At 38.8% G+C, this 16,883-nt stretch overlaps 1 protein-coding gene across 6 annotated transcripts in view; it reads left to right on the forward strand.

The window, feature by feature from the left end:
* The window catches only part of LOC118935589 (bifunctional glutamate/proline--tRNA ligase), an 80,074-nt gene extending 74,746 nt beyond the window's left edge, over positions 1–5,328 (forward strand). For all 6 annotated transcript variants that reach the window (XM_036932063.2, XM_036932028.2, XM_036932053.2 and 3 more), the window contains 3 exons: positions 1,255–1,333; positions 4,796–4,860; positions 4,962–5,328. In XM_036932063.2, coding sequence (XP_036787958.2) covers positions 1,255–1,333; positions 4,796–4,860; positions 4,962–5,112 — 295 coding nt within the window. In that variant the 3' untranslated portion in view covers positions 5,113–5,328. The remainder of the gene's footprint in view (positions 1–1,254; positions 1,334–4,795; positions 4,861–4,961) is intronic.
* Positions 5,329–16,883: the final 11,555 nt, after the last annotated feature.

The following is a 16,883-nucleotide window of genomic DNA, read 5'->3' on the forward strand; positions in this document are numbered from 1 at the left end:
AGCAAGTGATTTTTCTTCTTTTGGCTTGCTTGCCCTAAAAGGGGAATGATAAGTCTCTTGAGGGGTTACTTCAAAGATGAAATTGACCTCCAAATGAATAATCCTTTTGAAGTTCATCAAACTCAGAACAGGAAATTTGTCAGAGACAGAAGATTAGGAAGTTGCCTGCCTGATCGCTGCCATTCAGCTGGTACATTTAGTGCAGTGGTTCTTTTCCAGGGATTCTCTCCAGAGTCACCTGGAGCTTTGGCAACAGAAACACCTGGGCCTCACACCTGATACTCTGATTCATTAGCCTTCACATAGGCTCTGGTGATCTGTTGTATTGATATCTTCTTTATATGATTCAGATGCACACGCCTGGTTGGAAAACTACAGCTTTAATGGCTAAAAAGCATCTTTTTTTGTTAACATTTTTATTCGGTAAATTTGTTAATAATATGAGTTCCATAAAGTTCATTTTCCCAATAGAAGGCCTAAGCCTGAGTAGTGGCATATTCCTTTCTCTGGGTTTTATTAACTGTAACTCAGTCATATGGGCTCATCTCATGACAAGAAAGTTGGAAGAAGGGGATAGATTTGGTGACAGCTAGCTGTTGCTGGCATAGAGTTCGCATGCTCTTAGCCCTGAGATTCAGAAAAGAAAAGTGTATCTTCCTTGGTCACCACCCATGAGTCATCTTTATGTAATGTGTGACTTTGAATATGGAAGAGAATTTTCATTTCTAAAACCCGAGGTTCTTACAGAATGACATGGTATGTGAAGATAGCTTGAACAATGTGTATTTATGTGTGTTTCTTTCTCAAACTAGTTTCATGCTTTTGTGTTTGATTCTTAGAACAATCCTTTATGGTAGTTAGACTTGCTTGAGTATTTTTCCATTTTTGCAGAAGGGAAAACTAAGACCAGAGAGGTTTTAAAAAAACCCAGATCCTCATAAGTAGTAAGTGGTATTGTCAGGAATAGAGTGTTAGTCAATAGAGTTTTTTAATGGCAATAACAAAATTATTACCAGTTGAGTGCTTGGCAAATTCCCCATTCATTTAATGTTGACAATAATGCAGTAATAATCAGTTAACTGAGATTTTTCTGCATGACATCACTAGTGACAAAAATGAGATTCAAATTGAGTTCTCATTTCTAGGTTATTGTCCTATGAACTTTGTGATATTAGTAAGAAAAAGTATGTATTCTTTTCTAATTATTTTTTGATAGGGCCTCAAAAGTATTCTTTTGTAATTATTTTTTGATAGGGCTTCTGAAGATCTGAAGACTCACATGGTTGTGGCTAATTCAATGGAAGATTTTCAGAAGGTTCTAGATTCTGGAAAGGTAGGAGACTTCTGAAAAACTTTGAATATAAAAATAATTCAGTAAATGTTATTTTAAGACTCAACTTATACATGGTATTAATCTCTTTTTCAAGGCGAGTCACAACAGGATTATTTACTTAGTATTATATACTCTTTTCCACTGGCTTTGCTAATTGGGGCCACCTGCCAGAGTCCAGCCCCAGCAAGTCCAGGGGTCCCTGAAGGAGGAACATTGTCGGCGAGTGAGGACACAGACACTAGCAAAGTTGCTAAGCTGGCCTATTTATAGAAATTTCAAGCAACATATAGGGGATTGGTTACATAAAATCATCATAAAGAATGTGCCATTAGGTGATTTATGGCGTAATCTTCTTGGAATGTTCCCCTGCCTTCCCAACCATCAAAGGTCATTATGGCCTTTCCTCAAGATTTTTTTATTGCTCTAATCTGAGGTTAAATTTCTGCAAGGCAACACAATGTCTTCTGAATGTGTCTTAAAATTTGCTTAACTGGACTCCCACCTAGGCTCGCTGTGGGGCATGTTTTTTCCATAGTTTCCTGAAACCATTTACAGTAGAATGAGCAGCACTCATTCTGTTGATCTTGACTATTACAATGTGTGCTGTAATTTCCACAGTAATGATTCATAAGGGGACTCTACCAAGATTTTCCCACCTGCTTTCCCGACCCACACCCCATGTTGGTCATCTCTTGTTTCTCCTGGGGGCCAAGTTGGCCAGGGAGTTGTACCGTGAAGTCACCTGAACTTTCTTTTATTTCCCAGCCCAGGGATAATAACCCACTGGCCTGAGGGGAATGTGCAGGGTCACAAGCTGAGTTTTATGATTGCTCTACAGCTCCTAACAGTCCTTTCTCTAGGGGCTTTTTCTGATTCATGAGGGCTGTTCGAATCTAGGGGAATAGTGAAATTAAGCAGTAAAAGAGATATCAGTAGCCTTCCCTTTGGAGGCCTGCTATGCGGCATCCATCCATCAGCCTCCTGGGCTGTGCCATCAGGCAGGCGGAGTAGGTCGGCCAGCTTTCCCTAAAGCATTGCAACATTATATCATTTTGGATAATACTGTGAACTGATTACGTAAAAGCTTTTTACAAGCTTTATGTGCTGGCTAAAACAACATTCATTCTGTATGACCCTGATGTTTTCATTATTGAAAATTTTGATTTCTTTTTTTCAGCTTGGTGTAAATTCCTAAAGTGAGCATTGTTTCAGCTTTAGAAATGTAATGTGCAGATTCCTAAAATGAGGTTAAAAGTGTTTCTTTCAGTTCTCTGTCCATACATACTTACCAGACCCTAGTTGATTGAATAAATAAGGGAGAAAGTATTGTTCAAGTCTAACCTTGTTTTTCAGAATGAGTACTCTGGCTCCTTAGAACTGCATAGGTCTTTCTAATTAAGAGTTAACAGTTCTTCAAGATTTTTTCAGCTTTATGTGTTCTGTGTACATAGATGTTCCTAGCCAAAACTTAATTTTCAGAAAGAAGAGGTACTGATTTGCAAAATCATTAGTTAATAGAGTGAATCACTTACGAACTTTAGTATTCTGGTATACATATTTTACAACCAGTGCTGTGTACCCCAGTTATAAATGAGAAAATCATAGGCCAGAGTCTAAATGAAATTACCCCAAGCCATATACTAGAATTGAGATCTCTCTTCTGACAAAGTTTAAAGCACTTGCTTTGTATCTTTCTTTCTTTTCTTTTTTTTAAAATTCATGCTGGCAGTATAATACAGGTTTTAATACTATGGTCATAACCTCTTAATGTGTCCCTTACTGCATTATCTGGGAAAATATTAATCTTTCTGGCTCTTATTTTTTACTAATCTGTATACTATCTCAAAACAGATCATTTTACAATCCCCTTCAGATCCATAATGCAATATTTAGCCTTCTCTTCTTGGTTGATTGCCTTAATAGTCTTCCACCTTTCTGGTTTCTGTCATTGGTCACTTGAGCCAAACTATATACTAATAGAGGGCTAGAGAATGAATAGCCATCTGGTGAAGTGTATATTTTTCCTTTCACTGTAATTTATTTATGATTATTTTATTTTTGTTCCATTAATTTTTGAGTTTTAAAATTCCCTTTATTTCAGAGATACAGTATTCGCTTTTGCAGCACAGTCTATTAACAACATTGCATAAGAGTTAACCAATAGAGGTCACTATCAGCTAATACATTGCTTTCAAAGAAATGAATCTCAACGGATGTTAGTGAAATAATGTCTTTTATTGTGACATTAGATAAGCTACTGGAAAGACTTCAACATCTAGTCTAAAGCAGAATATAGTGTTTTAATTTTATGGCCAGAGAGCACATAAAGATCAAAGCAGATTTTGTTGCTTGTGTTCAGGAGTCAGTTCCATCCCCCATCTCACCATCATGTAGGTTAGCTTCAGTGTGTTGACTGACCAACATTGGTGAGGATATTGTAAATAAAATTGTATTTACTAGGAGGGGAGGAGGAGAAAGGGATCTTTGGAACCGGAATATAGGTAAAAGATTGATTTTTCTATTCTTCTCTGTTGGTATAAATGAATTTTTTTTTAATGTCTGATTTATAGGACTTGATTTTAGTAAATTTATCCAAGGTGACGATATCAGTTAAATGAAAAATAGATGTTATTTATATGTAACATAGATATTTTCACAGTTGATATATATTACTAATCTGTTGATCACCTCACTTTGACGTAGACATGTCATGAAAAGTTTAGGAGTCACAACTGGGAGAAATCTTCATTCTTGTCTGGTCTGACATCCGTATTTTACAAAAGAAAACATAGGGCTAGACATGTTCGAAGAGGCAGTGAATTTCAGAATCAAGATAAAATCCCAGGTCTCCTCATTCTTCCCATTGTTATGTATGGTCTATGAAAGAAAATTTGAGAGGTGTTTTTTTCTGATACAAAGTGATTTGGCTTTTAAAAATACCTTTGGATATTAAAAATGATTCACTTACCTATAACATGTTAAAATAGTGTGGCATAAAATGAGATTTACCTGATTGTCAATTATTATTGTAAATAAAGCTTAAAAAATCTGTTCACTATTTGTCATCTCCCCTCTAGCCTCCTGATAACCAGGTAGCTAGGTACAGTGGTTGGAGTCCAGGTTTGAAATGAGGGAGGGAAGTCCAGCTGGAGTTTGGATCCGGGTCTACCCATCCTGTGTTCCTTCCTTTCGGGCGCTCTGTTGTAGCCAGTTTAGTTGGACATTTAAGTGTATTGCAAACATGTCCTCGTGTTTTATGATGTGTGGGTTTTGGATGTGGGAAGACATTCTCTCCTATTTCTTGCACCTCTAAGTGAAAGTCCCCGGCTGATTTGCAAGATTACCATGGCCTGATAAAGGCTGGGAGATCTAGCCATTTTGTTTGTAAGTTTAATAGAGAACTCAGGTGTTCCTTTTATAGTAAAGAAGGAATTATAAAGACTGAACATTTTTCCTTATTAGATTGCTCAGATCCCATTCTGTGGAGAAATTGACTGTGAAGACTGGATCAAGAAGACCACTGCCAGGTAAGTATAAATAACAGATAAAACTTGTGAGGTACGGCAATGAAAAAGAATAGCAATATACAGCATAAATAAATGGAATTCTTACTCATTTTTAATTTCAGGGATCGAGATCTTGAACCTGGTGCTCCATCCATGGGAGCTAAAAGCCTTTGCATCCCCTTCAAACCGCTCTGTGAGCTGCAGCCTGGAGCCAGATGCATCTGTGGCAAGAACCCTGCCAAGTACTATACCTTGTTTGGTCGTAGTTACTAAAGGATAAAACAAAACGCCTATGTCCAACCCTATTCACTTTTTAAAAAATTGATACCATTATCTTCCCAGACATAGACAGTTTTATGATTTTTTAAAAATAAAAGTTCCAAAAGGAGGTCACATGAAACAAACACATATTCTTATGTCTAAGTTAACAGTGGAAAAAAGACTTTTCTGTAAGCAACCCCTGTAATAAATATCAAGAACTAATACTAACACTGTTTTATGTATTTGTTTCTAAACTTGTTCTACAAGGAAATTTTTAATGAAGAGATGAAAATAACTGAAATGTAGTAACTATTTTGATCTAAATATCCCTCATGTCCAGACCTTGAGTCGCCAACTGTCTTGTTTCTTTTATACTGAAGTACTTCGTTTCCTTAACTTGTACTGAATCTAAAATTGCCCTGAATCTTTCTGTTGAAAAACAAGATCACAGGTAGACCAAATGGGGGAAAAAAACACCCACTTTCCCTTGAGCTTCTCTCTCCCTCTCATTATGACTAGTCACTGTGGGATCTTCAGAAGACAAGTCATCATTTCTGAAAGATTGGTCGGACCTCCTTTCTTCTACTTCCTGTTTTGCACCTTTCCTCACCCTCCTGCCCCCACCCCACCAGTTGTCACTGAGATCACAAATGCCACTTCACACCAAAGCTGACTTCTAAGTTTCTCATTTTACCATGTTACACTGCTTCATTTTTGCTGCTATAGAAATTTTCTTTTTACTGAAATTACTCCTATGAGTAGCCCTCCTACCTCTCTTGCTTTTTTTCTTAGTTTTGTGTCTTTCGCTGGCTTTCTTCTTTCGCCTGCTGCTTAGGCATTAAGGTTACTAAAGTTCCATAGTTGGCCATTTCCTGCTACCTAATCAGCCTCCTCTAATCCCGTGGTGTCAGAGAGCATTAGTGTGATGACAGTGCCATTCCTTCCGTCTCTCAGTCTGCGCTCTAGACCTCTATTCCAGTTGCATACTGAATTCTCTTGAGTGTTCCAGCATTTCAGGTCATCCTATCCCAAAACCTTACCTCACTTGCCACTCCCAAATCTCCTGTGGTATTTCCTGCCTGAAAGAGTATCATTACCAAAATGCCCCCGTAACCTAAACCAGAGACCTGACAGTCATCCAGGCATCCACTCCAACACCACCATCTTCCATATTCATTTGGCCAGCAGAACATACTGCCATTAGCTCTTGTCCCTTGGTTCTCCCCTTTCACAGACCTCAAGATTGTGTTCATGCCCATTACCTCTCATGTTGATCACTACAATGGCTACAGCTTCATCTCCAGGCCAGGCTCCGCATTTCCACACGTCTTTTTTCCTAACGTACAATTTATTAAGGTATTTTTATCCCCTTTAAATTCCTTTTGTGGCTCACTGTCACTATCAGGATAAAATTTATACCCTTTAGCCTAGTCTGGTTCAGCCTAACTGTGCAGTCTCCTCTTCAGCCAATCAGGCAGAGTCCTTTGCAACCTAACCATTTGGAGTTTCCTCTAAGTAACATGCTGTTTTCCATCTCTGTCTCTGTCCATTTGTCTGGAATGCCTTTAACTCCTCATTTCTAGTCTACATCGTAAATCTCTTTACTTCAGGGCCCTGTTCCAATAGTTTTTTCACTTGATAGTGATAAATACACAAATAAAGGGAAAAGCCTTCACAAAGAACTTTAATGTTGAGCTGGGCTTTGAAGGATAAATAGAATTTTAATACACAGAACAGGAGTGACATTCCAGGCAGAGGGAACAGTATATGTCAAGCCATGAAAGTATATGCTATGTATGAGAACTCAGCAGAATTGTTTTGTCACATACAAGCAAATAGAGCATGCTTTTAAGATGGATGTTTTGAGTACATATAACCATATGTAATAAAAAAATTAGTGCGTAATCATTTATGTACTCAAAACATCCTTCCTGAAAGCATGCTATATTAAGTTATAGCTTAATATGAATATCTGAGACAAATTTTTATACTCAGAATCATAATTTAATGATCTATTGTAAATTACAGTAAATTACGGTATAATACTGATCTTTACTGCCATTCAGAATTTTTTTTCTTGTTTTTCTACCCTTAGTAGCTGTGTAAACTGCCTATTTCTTCCATTTTCAAGTGGAGAGAAGTCTAATACCTAAATCATAAGGTTACTCTACCTCATATAAAGTACTTAGAACAGCCAAAGTAATCTTGAGAAAGAACAAAGGTGGGAGTATTGTGCTCCCTGATCTCAACCTATACTACAGAGCTACAGTAATCGAAACAGTATGGTTCAGGCATAAGAGCAAATACATAAATCAGTGGAACAGAAGAGAGCCCAGAAGTTCACCCATATCTATACGGTCAGTTAATATATGACAAAGGAGGCAATAATGTACAGTGGGAAAAAGTCTCTTCAATAAATGGTGTTGGGAAAACTGGACAGCTACATGCAAAAGAATAAAACTGGATTGCTGTTCTTATGCCATATACAAAAATAAAGTCAAAATGGATTAAAGACCAAAATATAAAACCTAAAACTGTAAAACTTCTAGAGAAAGGCAAGTACACTCTTGAACAAAGGCGTTAGTAATTTTTTTTCTGGACCTGTCTCTCCAGGCAAAAGAAGCAAAAGCAAAAATAAGCAAGTGGGATTACATCAAACTATAAATTTTCTGCACAGCGAAGGAAACCCTCAACAAAACAAAAAAAGGCAATCTATTGTGTGGGAGAATATATTTGCAAATGATAGATGCAATAAGGGGCTAATATCCAAAATGTATTAAGAACTATACAACTCAACGTGAAAAAACAGTCTTATTTAAAAATGGACAGAAGATATGAATAGACATTTTCCCAAAGGAGACATACCAATGGCCAACAGGCACATGGAAAGATGCTCTCAACTTCACTAATCATCAGGGAAATGCAAATCAAAACCACAATGAGGTATCACCTCACACCAGGCAGAATGGCTGATATGTGAGACAAATAACACATGTTGGCGAGGATGTGGAGAAAGGGGAATGTCTGTGCCCTGCTGGTGGGAATGTAAAGTGGTCTAGCCATTATGGAAAGCAATATGGGGGTTTCTCAAAAAACTAAGAAATAGTATATGACCCACCAGTTCCACTTAAAACAGAATCACTAATTCGAAGATAAGCATTCCTGTGTTCATCGCAGCGTTATTTGTAATAGTCAAAATACAGAAGCAATCTAAACATCCATTGATGATGAATGGATAAAGACGTACATACATACAATAATGGAATATACTACTCAGCCTTAAGAAATGAAGTCTTGTAACAACTTAGATGGACGTTGATGGTGGTATGCTGATTGTAATAAGGCAGACAAACAAATACCATGTGATTATATGTGGAATCTAAAAGACAAGTAGACCAGACCAGTGGTTGCCATAGAGAAGGGCATCGTGGGAATGTGTGAAATAAATGAAAGGTATAAAAGTTAGAATGTTTGGTTAATCCTGAGTTGTGTAATGGTTACATGAGTGCATGTACTTTTAAAATTCATTGAGCTGTACAGTAACATATATATATTTTATAGTATGTACCTCAATCATTAGCCCTTTAAAAAAATTAAAAACATTTCATATTAAAATTAAGTACTAAGAACATGCCTAGCACATACTCAAGTAATAAATAATGGCTAATGGTAGTTATGACAGTGATGCACGGTCAACTGGAAGTTGCTCCCATACACAGCTCTAGGTAACAACAATTACTTTAGCTTCAAATTTTCTTCCTGCAGACTAACATAAGTGGGGTTTTTTTGAAGCAGAGTAAAAGTTTTATTTACAGTTACTTAATTAAAGAGAGAAAAAGTGTGGGTGACCTCAGGGAGGAGAAGTGCCCTTAAAGGTTTCAGTTTTATTTAAAGAGAGAAAGTGCACACTCAGAGAAACAGCAGTGTGGGCTACCTCCTAGAAGTGCGCTGAAAAGTTGAGAAGTTTGAGGCTGAGACAGGGACCATGGGCTTAGAATAGGGTGAGAAAAAAGCAAGGCAGGATATTTACAGTCATGCAAGGAAGCCCCCCTGCTGAACATTAAGCTCTAGAGTCATTCTTCAGAGAGATTGATGCCGGGGTTCTTGTTCATGAAGCCGAAGAATGAGCTTCACAAACACCCAAGGCAGGAGAGCAAGGTTCAGGCTTTTATTGAGAGATACAGTAAAAGCACAGAGCTCCTGGCTCATGCCAGGAGGGAAAACAGAGCCCCATACATGGCTTAACGGACAGTTTTTTAGCCAGTCCATGACAGCCTGAGAAGTAGACCAGAGTTGTTAACCACACTTTCTTGGGTTAGCCCTGGCCATTTTGGAGGAGGTAGTCATTTCTGATGCAAAGACAAATCCCCAGGCTATTTTTTGAAGCTTCAGATGAGTAGAACTAATCGTAGCAAAGCTTGAAGTTTGCGGCATTAAAGAAATTCATTATTTAAAGAAACTCTACAGTAAGTATGTACATTAAGGAAGGGATCCTTCACCCAATATCTACATGTGGTAAACTGGCTTTTGTCTTAAGGTTCAGCTAAAATAAGAAAATTTTCAAACATCTCAAGAATGGCAGTGTATCTCAAGAGGGTGTATAAACCTGAATCCAAACAGTATCCTTTAAGAAGTGATTGAGATGACAAACCGTTAACTAGATACATGACAAAAGTGATGGTGCACCTTGTGTGCATTGCAGCAAAAAAGAAAACATCAAGGTATATTTGCTACTGGTTCTGCTCACTGGGACTACTAGTTTATATTACATGTTTAGCAATTCCCAGTTCATCTATGACAGTGTGTTTAAAATAGTTGTAATTATGTCACTGTATCACAGGAAGCCTGTGAGAATTGGACGAGAACAGTGACTCATTTGGCCTCCTAGTGGAGAGGCTTTGAGTCTTTAAATCATTGGCAGTAGAACACTCCATAAAACATGCAGAGAAGGTGTTTTTGACTGGAGCATCTGGACATATCAACCCACTTATATCTGATAAATACTAGCCATCTGTCATAACTGGTGTTCAGTAGCATCAAAAGTTGGGGAGGCAGCTACCATTACCTGTTACTTTCTTATGTATCTTTGGTCCTTTACTTGTCACTTTTGCAACATCTAGAAAATGTTAGCCACTCTTTAAATAAACGAGTGCCTGCTCTGTGCAAAGCCCCAGAGCAGACAGCAGTGAGTAAAACCAAACATGATTTTTCCTCTTCCTGTCTTTCTTGGCTTGAAGTTCTTAGATAGAAAATCAGGCAATCAAGTGGAGAAGGAGCTGGAGCCACGAACTGGGGCTGAGCACAGTTAGCAGGAGGCCTTTGCCTCGGCCGTCCTCACTGAGACACAGTGGGATCTTCCCTGCCAGCGGCAGCACGCTGAGAGCTACCCTGCACTTGAGGTAATAGCAGAAAAATAAATCAGCCTTCTCCTGCCACACCATCAAGCTTAAAACAACAGACACATTTCCATAGCTCAGTAGGAGATGTTAAATCAGTGTCTTTGTTCAACTTAAATGGAAGATTTAAGAATTTGGAAAATCAATAGTACCAAAATGATATAAAATGATTTTATTAAGTCTCATGTAATAGGAATATTTCGAAATACACTCTAAGTGTGTCACCAGAACCAAATTTTGTAATTAAGAGTTAGCTGCTGAATGAGTGAGAGTCTGGGAAATAAATGCAGGCTGGTGACAATACTAACATCGCTATTACTTCACAAACGGTTAGCTACGTAATTGTACTCTTCCCTCTCATTCCCTCATTCGCTCTCCTGGACAATTATTTCATACCTTTTATCCTTGTATTTTCAGTACTTCCTTTCTGACCTTCAGCTGATCATCTTTATTTCTATTTCTCTAAACACATAGACACAGTAAGAACAGATCCACCACAGCCCCCCGCCACACACCACACCTCACCTACTCGTGAGCCCTTATACCCCCTCTCCCATCTGGGACGGACTGTCCCTGTCAAGGTCACCCCTCCGCTTGTCCTCTGCTGCCTGCGCTCCGGCAGTTCTCCCCTGTGTCTCATCCAATTTTCTTTCTCTGCTGGGATTCCCATGTGCTTACAAACATGCGGTTACCTTCCCCAACCTAAGTTACCCTTTCTGGACCCCGCATCCTTTTTGTCTAAAGGAAAACTCACAGAAGGATTGTATGACTTGCCATCTCTTGAACCCACTTCTTTGCCCTCTTGTTGAGGCCACCAGGGGCCTCCATAATTTTAAGTCCAGTTGTCACGTGTGGTCCTCATTTTGCTTGGCCCCTGGGATCTGACCCAGCGGGTGCTCTGTCCTCTTTGAAGTGCATTCTTCTGGCCATCAGAATACTGTACTTTACCTTTTGTCTCTCTGTTTTTTCCCTTCTCATCCCTTTGTATTTTCTTCTCTTTTCTATTTTCTTTCATTTCCTTGGTGACCTCATGCAGTATTATGGCTTTTAATACTGTATGTTGTCAACTCTCAACTTCATATACCCCTATTCCATCTTCCAGACTCTTATTCAACTGTCTCCTTAGCATTTCAACTTGGATGTCTAATTGATCTGTCACACTTCACAACCCCCTCACCCCATGCTTCCCTGGCTCCTGCAGCTGCCATCTTTGTCTTACCTTCATCTCAGTTGCAGTGTCATTTGTCCTGGCCAAAACCTTATGTCACCCTGACCGTTCTCTTTCTCTCATACCTCACATCCAATTGCTCTGCAAATTCTGCTGACTTGAACTTCAAAATATATACTGGATACTCATGGGTGTATGACCTGTGCCGTCTCATGGGGTCCTGTGCTTTTCTGTTGCTGTCTTGAAATTCTTAACAATGAAAATAAATTAATAGTAATAAAGTAGCATAGAATTGATCATCCTAACCATTTTTAAGAGTACACTTCTGTTTTAAGTATATTTACATTGCTGGGCAACCAGCCACCATGACTTTTTCATCTTAAAACATTGAAACTATAGACATTAAACAACGGCTCCCTCCTTTCCCCTTCCCCTCTGACCCTAATACACTGACTTTGACTAAAACTCGACATTTTAAATGTGGCTTGAATGATTTCCTTAGTATCTTCTAAATAATCTCCAGTTCAGTTGATGTTCCAACAGTGAGACTTCTCCTATAACCAGACTGTGAAAATTACTGTACTAAGACATCTGTTTCTTCCGTTCATGCAACAAATACTAAGTTCTTCACATGACAGACAGTGTTCTAGATTCTGAGGAGATGGCAGTAAATAAAACTCCCTGCCCTTATGAAGCTGACATTCTAGTCGGGGGCTGGAGGAATGAAGATAATAAGATATCATGAAACATACTTAGTGTCAGATGGTGATAAGAATGATGGAGACAAATGGAGCAGAGACGAGGGATACAATGTCGGCATGGAGGTGGGACTGTAATTAATGTAGTCAGGAAAGAATTTATTGAGATGTTCTTTGAGGAAAGATCTGAAGGAGATAAGAAACGGAGCTGTGAAGATATCTGAAAGATCTTCCTAGGCAGAGGGAGCCGTGAGGATGGGAAGTTCAAGGAGCATGAGGAGAGCTCAGCATGGTTGGAGAGAAGTGACTGAGGGAGAGGCAATTGAGGAAGCCAGAGGTGGTGGGGAGGGCAGGCTGCTCATGTGGAGTCCTGAGACTGAGTATGGAGAAGAACAGCAGGATCTTTTTAAAGAACCAGATCTAGTGTTGAGATTATATGAAAGCAGAGAGATACCAGTTGGGAGGCTACTGCAGTAATCCAAACAAAAAATTTGGTGACTTAGATCAGGTGGGAACATCCAGGCGGACCTGGGTACATAATTCATGGGCTCTGGTACAAAATGAAAGTGCAGGACCCCTTGTTCAAAAAATTGTTTAGAATTGTTAAATGGCATAGTCACTGTGGAAAATAGTGTGGTGATTCCTCCAAAAAATAAAAATAGAGTTGCTGCAGGATCCAGTACTCCTTTGGGGTATATATCCTTGAGAATTGAGGGCAGAGTCTCAAGCGTTTGCTGTTCTTAGTCTTTTTGGTGCTGACCATCCCTACTGGTGTGAGGTGATATCTCATTGTGGTTTTAATTTACATTTCCCTGATGATTAGTGATGTGGAGCATCTTTTCATGTGTCTGTTGGCCATCTGAATTTCTTCTTTGGAGAGCTGTCTCCTCATAGCCTCTGCCCATTTGTTAATCGGGTTATTTGCTTTTTGTGTGTTGAGGCATGTAAGTTCTTTATATATTTTGGATGTTAACCCCTTGTCTGATATGTCATTTACAAATATATTCTCCCATACTGTAGGATGCCTTTTTGTTTTCTTGACAGTGTCATTTGCCATACAAAAACTTTTTAGTTTGATGTAGTCCCATGAGTTCATTTTTGCTTTTGTTTCCCTTGCTCAAGGAGATGGGCTTGGGAAGAAGTTGCTTATGCTTATATTCAGGAGATGTTTGCCTGTGTTGTCTTCTAAGAGTTTTATGGTTTCATGACTTACATTCAAGTCTTTAATCCATTTCGAGTTTACTTTTTTTTTTTCAAGTTTACTTTTGTGTATAGGGTTAAACAATAATCCAGTTTCATTCTCTTGCATGTAGCTGTCCAGTTTTGCCAATACCGGCTGTTAAAGAGGCTGTTATTTCCCCATTGTATGTTCATGGCTCCTTTATCATATATTAATTGACCGTATATGATTGAGTTTATATCAGGGCTCTCTAGTCTCTTCCATTGGTCTATGGGTCTGTTCTTGTGCCAGTACCAAATTGTCTTGATTCCTGTGGCTTTGTAGTAGAGCTTGAAGTTGGGGAGCGTAATTCCCCCCTCTTTAATCTTCCTTCTCAGGATTGCTTTGGCTATTTGAGGTCTTTTGTGGTTCAATGTGAATTTTAGAACCATTTTCTCTAGTTCGTTGAAGAATGATGTTGGTATTTTGATAGGAATTGCAAAAGTAGTTTGTTTTAGGCAGGATGGCCATTTTGACAATATTAATTCTTCCTATCCATGAGCACGGGGTGTGTTTCCATTTATTGGTATCTTCTTTAATTTCTCTCATGAGTGTCTTGTTGTTTTCAGAGTATAGGTCTTTCACTTCCTTGGTTAGGTTTATTCCTAGGTATTTTATTCTTTTCGATGCAATTGTGAATGGAATTGTTTTCCTGATTTCTCTCTCTTCTAGTTCATTGTTAGTGTATAGAAACGCCACAGATTGCTGTGTATTAATTTTGTATCCTGCAATTTTGCTGAATTCAGATATTAGATCTAGTAGTTTTGGAGTGGATTCTTTAGGGTTTTTTAAGTACAATATCATGTCATCTGCAAACAGGGACATTTTAATTTCTTCCTTGCCAATCTTGATGCCTTTCATTTCTTTGTGTTGTCTGATTGCCATGGCTAGGACCTCCAGTACGATGTTGAATAGAAGTGGGGAGAGTGGGCATCCTTGTCTTGTTCCCGGTCTTAAAGGAAAAGCTTTCAGCTTCTTGCTGTTACGTATAATGTTGGCTGTGGGTTTGTCATATATGGCCTTTATTATGTTGAGGTACTTGCCCTCTATACCCATAGAACCTTTAATCTTCATACAGACTGCTGGTTATATTGTGAAATTATTCCCTCATATTGAAACAGCTGTTATTGCTTGTAACAAAACCACCATATTTGAGTATTTGAAACAGTTGCAAGATCTCATACATAAGCGAAGAACCCCATTTTATTTTGTGCACGTTAGATCTCATACAAAGCTACCCTAACCCTTGCATGAGGGAAATGTTCAGGCTGGTTATCTTAGCAAAAATTTCCTTGGATCGGCAATTGAGGAAGCCCAAAAATCACATCACATGCACAATCAAAATGCCATGGTGCTAAAGTTTCAATTCCACATTCCAAGAGAGACTGCTAGACAAATTGTAAAAAACTGCTTGATATGCCCAGCTCAGAGTCCAATTGCCATTGCAGGAGTAAATCTTCGAGGCCTTAAACCAAATGCATTATGGCAAATGGATGTAACCCATGTCCCTAGTTTCAGTAATCTTTCCTTTGTAAATGTTAGAATAGATACTTACTGTCACATAATAATAGCTTCTGCTCCAACAGGAGAAGCTTATAAAGATGTTATTCAACATGTATTTTTTTGCTTTTCCTATGTGGGAATGCCTTAGAAAATAAAAACAGATAATGCTCCAGCTTACACCTCTAAAAGCTGTACATACTTTTGCCAGTCTTTTGGCATTATACATGCTACAGGAATTCCCTATAATCCCTGGGGACAGGCTATTGTAGAAAGAGTCCACCAGATATTAAAACACCGATTAACCAAGTTACAAGAGGGAGATTTTAAATATAATTCTCCCCACATTTTAAATCATGCATTGTTTGTTATTAATAACCTTAATCTGGACTCAGCAGGACACTTGGCCATGGAAAAACATTGGAACCCTAATTTGGCAGATCCAAAACCTTTAGTAAAATGGAAAGGCCTGCTCACAGGTCAGTGGAAAGGGCCTGATGTTTTAATAACAGGTGGGAGAGGGTATGCTTGCATTTTTCCACAGGACTCAGGTACACCTGTGTGGGTCCCAGACAGACTCATCAGACAGGTCTCAACCACCGCCTCCTCCCGAACACAACTTCCCGAGACAAGTGAAAATCCCCACCCAAGAAAGAACCTTGAAGAACCCCTAGTACAGCGTTTACAGAATCTCACTCTGCCAGATTCCCGAGAAGCTCACCGGTCGCGACTACGTCTTTCCCTGCGGTGGCGATTGGCAAGATCAACTCGAGAAAGTGACCCTCCAACTTGTGACCAGATAAAGAAGCTGATGGAGGAAGCCGAAGCTGTAGTTCGCCTTCAGGGTTTGCCTATTACTAGTGAAACCCTCTTTATTGCTATGCTTGCGGTCGTGACCTGTCGGGTAACTTGGGGAAAATCAGGGAAATCTTATTGAGCTTATCTACCTAACCCTCCTACTTTTCAGCCTATTACCTGGGAAAATGAAGATATTCCTGTTTTTACCAGTCTTCCTCAGTTGTTAGGGGGAACCCAATCCTCTATACAATTTAATCAGGCCACTATAAATTCCAATTTTTTCTTTTCTGGAGTTTCTAGTTCCCCTCCTATTTGCTTTATTACATCCAACTTCCATAATTCTTGGGTGTTTACCTGTTAGCCTTAAAGGATTGTTAACAGATTCCCCTACTTTTAATAATCCACAAGTGAGAGAATTGTGGTCTTTAATCCTTTACCTCCCAGGAGGACCTGACCCAAAAATAAAAACACCTATAACCCATCCTAAATCATATATTTCCTGTCCCAGCTCCCCCCCAGAAAATTCTGAAACAGATAACGATTGGTTAGTTATAAATAGGAAGATAAGCTTTCCCGTATGGAGAAAATGTATGTATTCCTCTCAAATTGAAAGACCTGTACCAATGTTAAACCTTTCTCTATATGATTGGAGTTCCCTCAACCCCTGTACTGATTATAGAGCATATTTGCATGCCTCAAATGTTCACTACAAATAGAATGATGTTTATCTACCTTTGCCCCTAACTGTAAATCGATGGCATATTAATGCTTGGGTTCCTCCCATTTTGATCACATCCCTAAATGGTAAAGGTTTCTTACAGTCAGAACTGTGGCAAGCTATTGCAGGTGTTAGTCCAGTCGGTCTACATAGACCTTCTAGTATGACTAGTTATCAAATACAAGCCTGTTTATATACACTTTATGCCTTTCTTTTAACTCAAAATTATATCTCTGAATATTATAAAAACATGTTGATAAATTTGTGATTGTGCTCATTGAACTCT

Source organism: Manis pentadactyla, chromosome 19 (assembly GCF_030020395.1).
Source record: "Manis pentadactyla isolate mManPen7 chromosome 19, mManPen7.hap1, whole genome shotgun sequence".
NCBI classification, from domain to species: domain Eukaryota; kingdom Metazoa; phylum Chordata; class Mammalia; order Pholidota; family Manidae; genus Manis; species Manis pentadactyla.